Source organism: Lichenostomus cassidix, chromosome 11 (assembly GCF_008360975.1).
Source record: "Lichenostomus cassidix isolate B80296 chromosome 11, HeHo_3.0, whole genome shotgun sequence".
Classification (NCBI taxonomy): domain Eukaryota; kingdom Metazoa; phylum Chordata; class Aves; order Passeriformes; family Meliphagidae; genus Lichenostomus; species Lichenostomus cassidix.
In genome coordinates, this window is record NC_139492.1 from 14,307,079 (window position 1) to 14,320,083 (window position 13,005).

The window sequence follows — 13,005 nt, forward strand, 5'->3', positions numbered from 1 at the left end:
GAGGCGGCCCCGCGCCGCCGCCGCGCGTTTAAATGTCCCGCCGGGCGCGGCCCGCGCCGCGCGCAGGGACGGCAGCGGCCGCGCCGTGAGGCAGCAGGCGCCCGCGGAGCCCGCCCGCGTCCCGCCCTGCCCCACCGGCCCGGCACCCGCCGACCACCCGCTCCCGGCCGGCGAGGGCCGGTGCGGCGGTGAGTGAGCGGCAGCGCGGGCGGGCGGAGGGCGGTGGGTGGCCGCGGGGCGGGGGGGAGCCTGTGGAGCCGGTCCGGCCGCCCGTTCCGCGCCTCCGCCGGCCTTTGTGGGGGGGCTGCGGCCCGGGCGCGCTCGGCCGCGTCCCGCGCGGCGCTCGGCTCGCCCCGGCCGGCCCAGGCGGGCACCATGCGCCGGGAGAGGTGAGTGCGCCGGGCCCGCCCTGCGCGGGGCCCTGCAGGCCGAGCGCCCCGCCGGGCACCCCGGGGAGGCTCCCGCGGCCGGCGCTCACTCAGCTTCCCTTCTCTCGGCAGCGACTGCGCGGAGGAGAAGGGTCCCGCCAAGGGGGACGCGGGTGCGGTGTACACCATGCGAGCCCGCAAGAGGAAAGCTGATGTGGCCACGGTGAGTGCGGGCCCGGCCCGGTGCCCGCGGGCCATCCCCCCCCGCCGGGCTGGGCCCCCGTGCCTTGGCCGCCTTTTGTTGGGGTGCGGGGCCCACGCGGTGGGCCGGGGGCCGGGTGGCTCCGGGGCTGGGGGCTGCGGGGCTGTGCTGCTGAGGGACAGGGCGCGTGTCACAGCCGCCAACAGCTGCTTGTCCCGCGGTTTGTACTCCGGAAATTATATGTCGCTTTTTATAGTTCTTACAGGATCCCGATGAAGAAATTGCCAAAATGGAGATGACTAGAAAAAAGCAGTGTGAAAAACAGGTAATAGAATTGGCGTTATGTGTAAATATTGTAATATCACTTAACCTTGCTTTTACTTTGCAGTACCTCATTATTAGTGTGAACTCGGTAAAGCAGATATGCAGCTGCCACATGCCACATAGCAGTGGGTGAGCGGGACTATTGGTCCTGGTTGGTGATGGAGTGTGCCTAACAATTTAGTTCATATATATGCCTTTGGAGCCTTTGCAAGAGACAAGGCCTGTGTTGGTCTAAAACATTGTGTTAATGCTGAAGTATATTCAGCTGTCATGGTGTTGCAAGGGTCCACCTGGCAAGTCTTTAGGCCTACTCTGCACTGACTTCTCTAGAGAGTTGCAAAAGTACAGCCACATACTAATGTACCTTGTACATGTGCTCCTGAAGCCTGCTGGCCAAAGCACAAGACACTTAAGCATGCAGACAGAATCAGCTCTTGAGGTGGTTCTTTTTGGAGTCCTGTTTCTATTTCTGTATAATCTGGGAGAGAGAAAAGATACCTCTCTTTTTGTAGCATCAGCTCCATTCCCATTCATGAGTGTAATTATCAGACAGACTAAATAAGGGGTTCCTGATTAGAACTTGGAAGTGTATGCTAGATGCTAATGGCATAGTAAAATAGGCTTTGTTTCCCTACAGAACAAAGTAATTTATGTAGAGTCACTCTACCTGTGAAAATTGATCCTGCAGTGGAGGTTGATAGTGACCATTGCCAGCTTTCTTAGCAAGACATTTAAAATTAGCTGAGTTACAAAGTCAAGACTAGTTTTAGTGGTGTCCTCTAGCTCCCTTTGTGTGCTTCCAAAATCTTGAAAAAGGAGATTCTTTTGGTATCTCTCTTGGATGCCATGTTGGTGTGTGGTATTGAAAGCATAATGCTTTTGTACCTAGAGATGCCCACCACAAATAAAACAGAGTAGCCTGTGTTCTGGAATAGGTTCATCCCCTCCTTTTTTGCCCTGAACACACACACACCTGCCCAGTCACTGTCACTGAGGCTTCAGCCTGTCACTGCACACGCAGGGTGATGCTGGAGTTGCAGAAGTCACGGTCAGGGTGTGCAGCCTGTCCTCATTTGGTAGGCAAGGCTGTGCATAATGTGGCACATCTAACCCGAAGTGGCAGCTGGAAGTTCTAAGACTGAAGTGCTACCATAACAGATGGGCATCATTGTTTGGAATGGCCTCTGCTTGTTGCAACTGCGTACACTAGTTATCAGTCAACATATTAAGCAGGGCTCAAATGGTGAGCATTTAATGAGGGGATCTCTCCTTCCCTTCTGTCTTTCTTTTGCACAGTATATTAAACTAATTTCTCACTTCTGACAAGGAAGAGCTGCCTGTCCTTCACTGCAGCTTTCTCCTTCACCAGAAGATTCATTCTGTTTAAACTGAGCAAGGCCTTCTTGTGCATGTTTATTGCATAATAACAAGGTATTGTTAGGAAATTTCAACAGGGACCCAATTTTACTGGCTTCCAGAAAGACAGTGGAAGGAAACTGGAAATACCTTTTGTGTATGTTGACCTTCAACTTTGAAAGCAGATAGACTTCCAGTTTTGTCTTCTTGTTTGTGTTCTTGGCCTGGTAGCCATTCAGTGTTACTTCAGGAATGATAGGTAAACTAAAACTTACATAATTCAGGCAGTAGACATCAAAAATGGTGCTTGTGGAATTTGACCCTTTCATTCTGTAAACAATAAATAATACCATGCCTGTGTATCTTTCCCTACATAGAGAAGGTTTTTTTGTTGTGACAAAGTAGCCAGATTGTTCCAGATCTGGTTAAAAAAAGCTAACATTTGGCTGCACAGCAGCAGCTCTTCAGTCTATGGTGTGACACAAGCTATTCTCTGATATAAATTGCCATGGACCACTAATGAGAATATGTTTACGGTTCCAGCAGCAGTATAGCAGGCTGGAATGATAGCCAGGGCGACAGTTATTCTGTGGAGACACGACAATTTTAAAATGCAAGCGGCTATAAATCCACTGCAGCCTGTACCACATGACTTCTACATTAAATAAATTGTTTACTGACACTAGTTTATCCACAAGGCAAAATATCATAGTCACATCCCACTTTATGACATCTTCATAGTCAATTCATTAGTTTGCTTCTGTGGAACATAAGGCCCCAGTTCTTAATTAGGATGCCGTTACCCTTTATGTGATGAAAGGGTGGCTATATCATCAGGTCTGTGACAGCAGAATATTGCATAAATTCTGTGTTTGATTTTGGAGAACTGGCACTGCTGTAATTCTGCTAGCAATTCTCATACTAATTCTGGCTGCTTTCTGTGGATGAATACACTTCCAAGGCTCCGTGTAAAACAAAATTCATCTCACTAGATTAGAGTAATCTGCATCTGTGATACAATTGCATGCTCACCTCCAGATAAAGCAGAGAATTGACTCTAGAAGTTAGTTTCTTTAGATGAAGCTAGCTAATGTTTTCATGTGTAATGGTGGCATAAACTCTCAGGAAGAAATATTGATCAGTTCCTCGCTAGACGTTTTCCAGAATCTGATTTTAGCATTATCAAAGTGTTCCACCTAAGTGTTTTGAAAATATCCTCCAGAAAGTTTCTTTGACTAACCTAGATTAACTTTAAAAGGTTCAATAAAAAAGACATACAACAAACAAACCCTACAAAAAGATTCAATAAAAAAGACATACAACAAACAAACCCCACAAAAAGAAAGTGTAAACTGTTACCCGGGTTGAAAACCTGACTTGGCCCTAATGTTGGTCAGGACAATTTAGATTCTTCTTCAAAAGAAGTAGAAGCTCCTATGTGATCCCAAGAGGATTGGAAAACTTAATGTGAGTTGCTCTTTTCTCTCCAATTTATTAAATCTGGAATTCCCTTCTGGTGGCAAAGAAGAATTCAATACCTCAAAGCAATGCATCCTATGAGTGAAAAATGGCTAGAATTATAGGTCTTGCTATTTCTGATGGGCAAACTAAGGCTGTGGTCTCAGAATTGATACCAATGTCTCTGGTACAAGGTACTGCTTTTAGGATGAGACAGACAAGCTTGATCCCCTCCTTGTTCCTCTGCCACTGATTTCCATGCTGAAAATCCTCTGATGTTGCTGTATGAATGCAGTTCTGGGTCATCTCCTGCTGCCCTGGGTCTGTAGAAGCTCATTCTGGTGGCTCCTAGCTCACATCAAGGTGCACAAGTGTCTTAGCAGCTTGTACTTTTAGGTATTGCTTCTTCACTGAAGGCCCTGCCTGGCCTGTAACCAATAACCCCAGTGGTCACTACCTGCTCTGCTTTGTGTCTGGTCTATACCCTGAAGGTTGTTCAGAAAGATCCATTTCTATGAATATTTGACGTATCGGTGAATGGTGACATGCTGCAGACAACTGAGGCCTGGTAATGTTTGAGCTTTAAAAAAAACCCCACTTCTGAACTCCTGGTTTTTGTTTGGAGCTATATGGGCTCAGGTGCTCTAATGGATTTATCACCCACCTTCTGCCCTCTTGGTACCCCTTCTAATGAGCCTTCCTGTGTGCTTAGTTCAGTTTCTCCAGTCTGTGTCTTTTGCTAAGGTCTGAGATAGAGATCTGCATCTCTGGTTGATTGTTCCTGTATCTGGAATATTACTGTGGGTGTCACCAAGCTTTCCTGCTGGGCTCCATATAGATTTGAAGAGGCAATTCTCCCTACTGATTTTTCGATTGCCTGCTGCTTCAGCTCCTGTTTGTCTCAGAAGTAAGCCCGGGACTGCAGTGTTTCCTCTGCTAGGCTGCACAGATTCTGGGTTAACATCTGTTGCTTTCTGACAGGTCTCCAGATTGGCTCTGTGCAAGCCCAAAGGAAGTTCTTCATGGTTTCCTCATACCCTCCCCACCTTAAACTGTTTCTTTTTCAGTGGTGGCTCCTATTTCCTTACAGTTACAGTGTGAGGTAATGCAGTTTCTTGATAGTGTTTCTTTCGATTGAATGTCTCGCTGAATCTGCTTTAAAGACTCAAGGGCGTGATCGATACGTTCATTCCCTCAACCAAAAGTTGTGCCAGAGTTATGGTGCTCCCTCACCTACGCAAATTAATTCCTGTCTCCTTCCCCAATGAGTCTCTTTCTTTTGAGACCCTGCACATTAGTTTCCTTCTTGCCTCTAGCTAAGCTATATGTTTTTGGTGTTGCGCACAGCTTTTCTTCAGTGTCTTGTTAAGTGACATGATAGGGTAGTCAAAAACTTTTCCCTTCTGTCAAAGCACCTAAGAGGCTCTTGACCTTTGACTTCTGTTTCGTTATAGAAAATTGAGGGTAGTGAGAGCTCTAGTAACTGTAGCATGTAGTGTATGAGGTGTCTGAGAACTTTGTGGAGCAAGTCTCTGGTCTTCAGAAGCTGCTGGTGTAGTAGGCACTTTTAAATAGATACTATATAATCTACTGCTTTTCTGTTTGCTGATTAACTGATAAGACAGCACTTCTCCAAAGGCTGTTGGCAGCTGGGCTTACTGTGCAGTTTGGAGAACAAAGTGTGACTAAAGTCTGGTTTTGAGGGAGGACAAAAATTAACTTCAGCCAATGCTAATGTTACATTTTCATTCAAACTGTCAGTTTTTAAGGAGTCTAATTTTTAAGACAAAGATACTGTCCCCTCTTTTTGCCTCCTCCCCACCCAAATTAAATCCTGGCATGGCTGGTATGTAACTATGCTATATTTGCATGTAGAACTCCCAGGAAGAAAAAAGACTGATCTGTGTGTCAGCAACTCGAAGTGCAAAGCAGTCTTAGCTGTGAGAGAACTGTGAAATGTGGTTTTTGTTTCATCAAGTCAGTGGTTTCTGTTTCTTGAACTGGTGCAGGAGGGAGCCATTTTGCTGGAAAGTGATGTCATATGTAGGAAAGATGGCAAAAATCAATTGTGGAAGCTTTTTTGCAAGAGGCAAAGTTTCGCACAGTGTTTTACTTGATAGTGCCTAATGATTCTTCTGAATTTGTTTTTAATTTTTTTTAGCATGTTAGAAATCTTATTAGGGAGTTCTGTCCTTTTAGTGGTGCAGAACTGATTGATTTGTAGCAAGATGGCTGACTTCAGTGTTAAACAGAAATTCCATATTTTAATTTGCTTAGGCATGATGACACAGTGCTGGCTTTGTATTCTACTGCAAATAAAGTAGTATTTTCCTGGGGAGCTGTGTGAAGTGTACAAGGTCCTGTTGAAGAGTTAGATGGTAGAAGAGTAAATCTAAACTTAAGTTCTGGTCCAGATAAAAGTTGAAAGAACATGACAGGTGAAGTTTTGGATATCTGATGTTTGCAGACCGTGGCAGAAATCTGTATACAAAATTATCAGCTTGACAGTTTGGTGGTAATTGCTTAACATGTACTTGCTTTATTCTGAAAATTGGATCACATATGCTTTGGATTTTTATCTTAACTCTGCTAGATGAATGAGTGCAAAATTCTACAACCTGCTGTTTTACTATGTTCATTGTCTGAGATGCTTTGCATGAAACCATGGCTTCAGGCATGTTATTTACATATTCCTTACCAGAAATCCTGACCTCATATCTGGGTCTTCTGAGTTCCATCTGCTTGTTCGTTACCTGAGGGCAACTATATTTTTGGTAAAAACAAAATGCAGCATGACAACAGGAGATCCTGACTTGGGCAATCCCTCCATGAAACAGTTGTTGTCCTTCAAAAGGAGAACAGGGTGAATATTCTCCAGCTTTACTTCCAGGCTTACTCTACTGTGCAAATAAGCAACACCCCTCTACTCAGCACAGGTGAGGCCATACCTGTAGTGCTGTGTCCAGTTCTGAGCTCCCCTGTAAAGGGGACTTGAATATACTGGAAAGAGTCCAGAGAAGGTTCATGAGGATAATTCAGGAACCAGAGCATCTTTCCTACAGGGAAAGGCTGAGGAAGCTGGGGCTATTTAGCCTGGAGAAAAGGAGGGCTGTGGAGATTTGTATCAATTGTATATAAACATTTGAAAGGAAGATGTAGAGAAGATGGAACCAAGCTCTCTTCTGTAATGAGACAAGAGGAGGTGGACACAAACTGAAGCAGAAGAGGTTTCTTCTGAATATTGTGGAATACTTTTTACTGTGAGGGTAGCCAAGCATGACACAGGTTGCCCAAAGCAGTTGTGGAGTCTCCATCCTTGGAGATACTCAAAAGCCTTCTGGACATGGTCCTGGGCAGCTGGCTCTTGGTGGCCCTGCATGAGCAGGGGTTGCACAAAATGACCTAGAGGTGCCTTCCAGCCTCTACCATTCTGTGCAGCTTGAAGAGATAAGGCATTGGCAAGAAATTGTGACAAACAAAAGTTACTATTTTCTGCTTACAATTAAAATGATTACTGTAAAATCTCCTGTTTCATTTAATAGATGTCCTGGAACAACATTCATGAGAATGCCCACATGCTGATTCCTACTCCGGATAAGGATGATGATCCCGTTAGTGTCAATTACTCGCGCTTTATCCACCTGAATGTTGTTCCCACCAGAGCTACCCCACTGCCAGCACTAGGGTAAGTGTGCTGGGCTGCTGCTGCTGCCTCTGCCTCTTTCTGGTGTAGAAAGACATGATCACTCTTGTCTGATGATCCAAAACTAAACATTGATCTCTCTCAGCTGGGCAAACAGGGATGACGTATGGAAAAACATGATAAACAAAGAAGAGACTTATGTGAGGGATAAATTTTACATGCAAAGGCACCCTCAGCTGCAGCCTAAAATGAGAACCGTCCTTCTAGACTGGCTAATGGAGGTAAGCTTTTCTGTGCTTGTGAGTGTTTCAAGTGTGCTTTTGTTGAAGTGCGCTAATAACTGTCATGAGTGCACTTCAGGAGCACATTTAGCTCCAGATACTTGTCGTCATCTTAAATTTTGTCAATGAATGGCACCAAACTTAAAGAATATATGATGTATTGGGCTGAGGATTTGCAAACTGGCAATGTATTCTGTTACTCATTTAGATTGATAGTGGATAATAATCAATTTGTCCCTAACACAGTGTAAGCTTTTTGAGGTCACCCTGCAGACAAAGGCTGAACAAATAATTATGAAAGTCACTGTGAGAAGGAAGGTGTGGTGCCTTAGAGATCAGATCCATCTCACAGCCTTTTTAATCTGTTTTTGTCATATAGTATGTGCTACAACTCCTCTTGTGCCTGAGTCTTTGCTGTTTGGATACTTGGTGGCATAATCTCTGTGCTTAATTTTGAAGTACTTGTAAGAATTTTCTCTTTTGAGGTGTTGGAATGATGCATCTTTGCAAAAAATGAGGAACCGATGTTCTGACATTGTGTTGGAAAATGTGCTTGCATTTCCTAAAAGGGTTTTCACTCTGATCTGGTTTTTTTCTTGGAAGTTACAGTAATGACAGTCATCTTGTGTCAAAAGAAACTGTTTAACTCATGCTCTCAGTTAACATGTTACTTCACAATAGCAGTGAAGTAGAAAGCTGATAGAATTTCATGTCTATTTCATGCTCTTTTTAAAATATATATATAGTGTCTAGTTTTGACTCTTAAACACAGTTCTTAACCTTTGTAATCTGTTGTCTTTCTAGGTTTGTGAAGCCTACAAACTTCATAGAGAAACTTTTTATTTAGCACAAGATTTCTTTGATCGGTTTATGGCAACACAACAGGATGTTGTAAAAACACTATTGCAGCTTATTGGTGTCACTTCTCTATTCATAGCAGCAAAGCTTGAGGTAAGTATCTCCAGCTTTACTTACACATAAAAATGTGAATGGAAACACAGCACATTTATTGTATGTTGGACACATTGTGGAAAGCTTTATGGAGTTAGTTGCTATGAGTTTTTCAGCTGGGACACAGAAAAAAGATACTTTTTTTTCCCCAACATTCCTGGTTTTTTTTAGAGGTGGGTAGAATTATACTGTGATGTTAGCTAGTTTTCTCATTAGAAAATTCAGCGTTAGAATAAATCAGAAGTTTTAATTGCAGTTGCTAAATGAATTTTTGGCTGGCTGCTGTATACAGAGATCACTTGTTGCAATTCCATAGTCAGTAGAGTCCCTACTGCATGATAGTCTGAGCTATTATTTCCTGGAACAGTCTGGACTACTAAAATACACAGTGCTTAAGTTCATAGTCATGTAAGAGAGTTGCTGTTAAGTCTGTTCCTAAGCAAGAGATAAAAAGCCTTTTCTTTAGGATGTTTTAAAAAATCTAGATGTCAGTTATGATACGGTCACAGTGGTGCTATAGTCAAACAGTGTAGGTTTGTACTGATCCATCCAAAGTGAAAGTTGAAGGCTATGATGAACAAGAAATCTGTGTCTATTAAAGGCAGAGAACACCAGGATTTCGAAAGGGGGGAGTGGTCCCTTTTCCCCCTTCCCTGTTCTCTTTTGAAAGGCTGAAGCCGTGGTTGTTCTTTTTCTTTATTTTTTTTTAAAGTAACGTGAAGCTAGTTGCAACCTATTCCATAAATTGAATACTTGATCTCCTATCTTTCAGGAAATTTATCCACCAAAGTTGCACCAGTTTGCCTATGTTACAGATGGAGCCTGTACAGAAGATGAAATCATCAGTATGGAATTGATCATTATGAAGGTAATATTTAAAAGTGGAATTAGTTTTTAAAAATGTATAGTACAATCAGACTAAAAGCAGAGCACCTCAGTTAATCTTATGTGCTGCTAAAAGGCACAATTTCTCTTGCTAATTAGAAAGCAGTGTTTTCTCTAGGTAATGAGTGATCTAAAGCACATCTACCAGTATGTATGTATTAACAAAGTTAATTGTTCTCTGACCATATCAGCAGGAAGAGCTACAGGAGGGTCTTAGATTTGCGTATTTCAAAGATGCCTTAATTGACAAGAATTAAACCATTTTGCATGGTTTAAGTTAGGAACTGTACTTAAATTGACACTGAAGTCTTGTGTATGTCTATTCTTTCAGGCTCTTAATTGGAACTTAAATCCACTGACAGTTGTATCGTGGCTAAACATTTACCTGCAAGTTGCATATTTAAATGAGCTTTATGAGGTAATGCTGCCACAATATCCACAGCAGATATTTGTACAAATAACAGAGGTAAGACTGACTTCCCTTCAAGTGCTGTTTCACCTGGAAAAGTGCTCTTGTGTCAGGCTTACTAAACATCTATTGTCTTGTAGCTCTTGGATCTCTGTGTGCTGGATATTGGCTGCTTGGAATATACATATGGAATACTTGCAGCTTCTGCTTTGTATCACTTCTCTTCATCTGAGTTGATGCAGAAAGTTTCAGGTATCGGCATTTATAAACTAAGTTTTGTGTGTTGACAATTGTTATGCCTTCATTCAGGCAGATAAGCATGTGTCTTGTGTTGCAGGTTATGAATTCTGTGAGATAGAGGAATGTGTGAAATGGATGGTCCCGTTTGCCATGGCCCTGAGGGAAGTAGGAAGCTCCAAACTCAAACACTTTAGCGGGATAGCTCCTGAAGATTTGCACAATATACAGACGCACATAAACAGCTTTGATTTGCTGGTATGTATGAGCATAATGAACATAAAGACTTGGCTGTGAAATCTCTGAAGTCGTGTTTCTTCGGTTAGAAAATACAGTAAACTCAATCATTAGCAGATTGACACTGAGGGTATTTAGATGATAAAAGGCATAAAGTTGTACTCCAGATCCAAAATTCTTGGGACAAAGACTTGACTGACTTGTTCAATATTTAGTTTAAAAAGATGATTGTGCCTTCAGCCTCTCATCTCACAGTGTATAATTACTGTAGAAATCAGAAGCATTTTTCTACCCTTTGGGATACTTCAAATACTATGTGTTAGACCTTTCTCTCTAGGAAAGACCACTAATAGAGTCCTGTCTGATCAAGAAAAAAATAAAGATTGGTCACTTGAGACTGATTTTGTGGGACTGTTATGTGACAGTGGTTGTTGACAAGAAGTGGAGCAAGAGTAGTTTTTAGTGTGAGAAACTTGCAAAGGATCAAAACCTTGTTCAACAAATTGTAATTTAAGCTGTTGGGGTTGTTTTTTCTATTTAGGATATTGAATTGCAGGTAAAAGTTGAAGTTTTTCCTGTTCAGTTTCTGAATTTTGCTTTCTTGAAGTTGCAAAAGTGGTCGTGTCTTAAAAATCAGTGTTAATCATCAGATTCCAGAAGTTAATGCTGATGTCTTGGAGTTGTATTACAAGATAACTACAAGTAACTATTGTGTACTATGTGATTTATCAGTTACTGTTAGGAGGGAGATGGAGTTGCATTTCCAGATTAGCAATCTAATCAGATTTATAAAACACTGAATTATATTGATCTGTTGCACAGACACACCAAATCTTTTTTGATACACACCAGTTCTTTTTTTATGTGCTTTCAGGACAGAGCTCAAGCAAAACAAGCCATATTGGCTGAGCAAAATAGGACTTCACCTTTCCCTACTGGTGTCCTTACACCACCACAAAGTAGTAAGAAACTGTCTTCTGGACTGCAATCAATATGACTTTAGAAACTCTTGATGGACAATTTTGCTGAAGTGCCTGTTCTGCTGGTTTTAGCTCCTGCTCCATTACAGAAATACTGCCAGTGAAGTTCATAAGCTTTCATGGAATCTGAAAAGGAAACCTTACTTTCATGTGACAGAAGTTTTTCTATTTGAAATAGTTTTATTGAATGTTAAAATATTTTAAAGAAATGGATCAAGTACACCAGCCACTTGAAAGAACACCGAAGTGTGCTCCAGATGCTGCTACGGAGGGTGATGCTTGATCAACTGTTCAGAAAAAGGGCTTGAAGTTTAGATTTGTTACTGTGCCTGTTTGTCCTTTGGGTAATCCGCAGATTTGTCCTTGTTGACAAATGGACAAAAAGTACTGTGGAGGACAACATTTCAAAGCCTCTTTTTCGAATGGTTGGCTTACAACTTGATGCCTTTTAAAAAACCCTTTATTGTAAAAGCTGCTATGTCTCTGTGTATTCATTTTTAATAAAAATGCTGTCTAAGACAGCTGGTTTTATGTATATTTCTATATTTCTTTTAACTATGATCAGTTAAAATTTTTTCAGACTGTGACCATTAATAAGTGTGGGAGTTGGGGATGAATAGTGTAGTAACTATTGCTTTATTTATTTACCACTATTGGATTATCCATTGAAACTTCTTTATCTGGATACTAAGGTAAAATTGTCATGTTAGGCTACTTGGATTTTTCTCTAGCCAGGTACAGGGGGCTAGGGAGGGGATAATAAACATGACAAGTATATGGGGAATCCTTCCATAACACTCTCTGTAATGGTTAGCTTAGTGAGAAATTCTTGAATCAGATTGTCTGTATTGTTACCCTTAGGTGATGGCTAGTGAGAGGTGATCAGTAGGAAAAGACTACCTCTTCTTAAATAATAATTTAAACATTGGGGATTTGGCATAGTATTTGACAAAATTGTATGCAGAGTTAAATTCTGGAGGGATATGTGCCTTTCTACAGGAAAGTCTTTGACCTTTGCAATGTCTGAGAATCTCAGAGGTCCTACTAGGACATCCTTCTGGAAACTCAAGGTTCTGGAGAAGAGGGGAACACAGAAATAAATGGTTGCTTGTTTGTGGTATGTGTTTTGGTGCTTGCTTTGAAGGACTGTTCAATAACACTGAAAACATTTGTGAGACTACTAGAGTTCATCATGTCCTGCTGCAGATAACTTAAATGCTACTAATATTTCAGGAAGTTCCTACTCTGTTGTTGGTTAGTTTTTTAAACATTAGTACCCAGCAAGGCTGCTTTTTATTACTTTTTCTCTTCCCTGACCCAGTATTCTGATGAATGTTAAAGCTTTAATGTAATAAAAATGCCTGTGGTAATCAATGGTAAGCAAGTTCTTTGGTGCTGCTGGCTTTTTTTCCTTGCTATGAATGGTTATAAGTACTGTGCTAACAAAACAAGTGTAAATGTGAGCTGGAAAAGTTTGCTGGTGCCAATTCAGAAAGGTTTTAATTTCTCAGAGAATTGCATGTTCTAGACAAAGGGGATGTAATATTTCATGCATATTGAAGTATTTGCCTAGATGCATTTTGGTGCTTTGTCCTTGAATTTAGAACACAAAATGGGAGTGGATTGGGGAACTAGTCTTAGGTTTAATTCCTAAATCACCAGGCAAGGTTCAGT

At 41.9% G+C, this 13,005-nt stretch overlaps 1 protein-coding gene across 1 annotated transcript; it reads left to right on the plus strand.

Annotated features, from left to right (window-relative positions):
- Positions 1 to 247: 247 nt before the first annotated feature.
- CCNE1 (cyclin E1) lies at positions 248 to 12,715 on the plus strand. Its single transcript, XM_085071952.1, has 11 exons — positions 248 to 389; positions 501 to 591; positions 827 to 895; positions 7,251 to 7,393; positions 7,497 to 7,632; positions 8,437 to 8,583; positions 9,356 to 9,451; positions 9,800 to 9,934; positions 10,018 to 10,129; positions 10,215 to 10,372; positions 11,226 to 12,715. Exons 1-11 carry the CDS (start codon positions 376 to 378, stop codon positions 11,346 to 11,348), a joined length of 1,224 nt encoding a protein of 407 aa, XP_084928078.1. The 5' UTR covers positions 248 to 375; the 3' UTR covers positions 11,349 to 12,715.
- The last annotated feature ends 290 nt before the right edge of the window (positions 12,716 to 13,005 follow it).

Bases quoted from the DNA above. Each gene is read 5' to 3' on its own strand.
- CCNE1 (XM_085071952.1), top strand. The intron at 10,130-10,214 runs GTATCGGCATTT...CTTGTGTTGCAG, and splicing joins GTTGATGCAGAAAGTTTCAG to GTTATGAATTCTGTGAGATA. The intron at 10,373-11,225 runs GTATGTATGAGC...ATGTGCTTTCAG, and splicing joins TAAACAGCTTTGATTTGCTG to GACAGAGCTCAAGCAAAACA.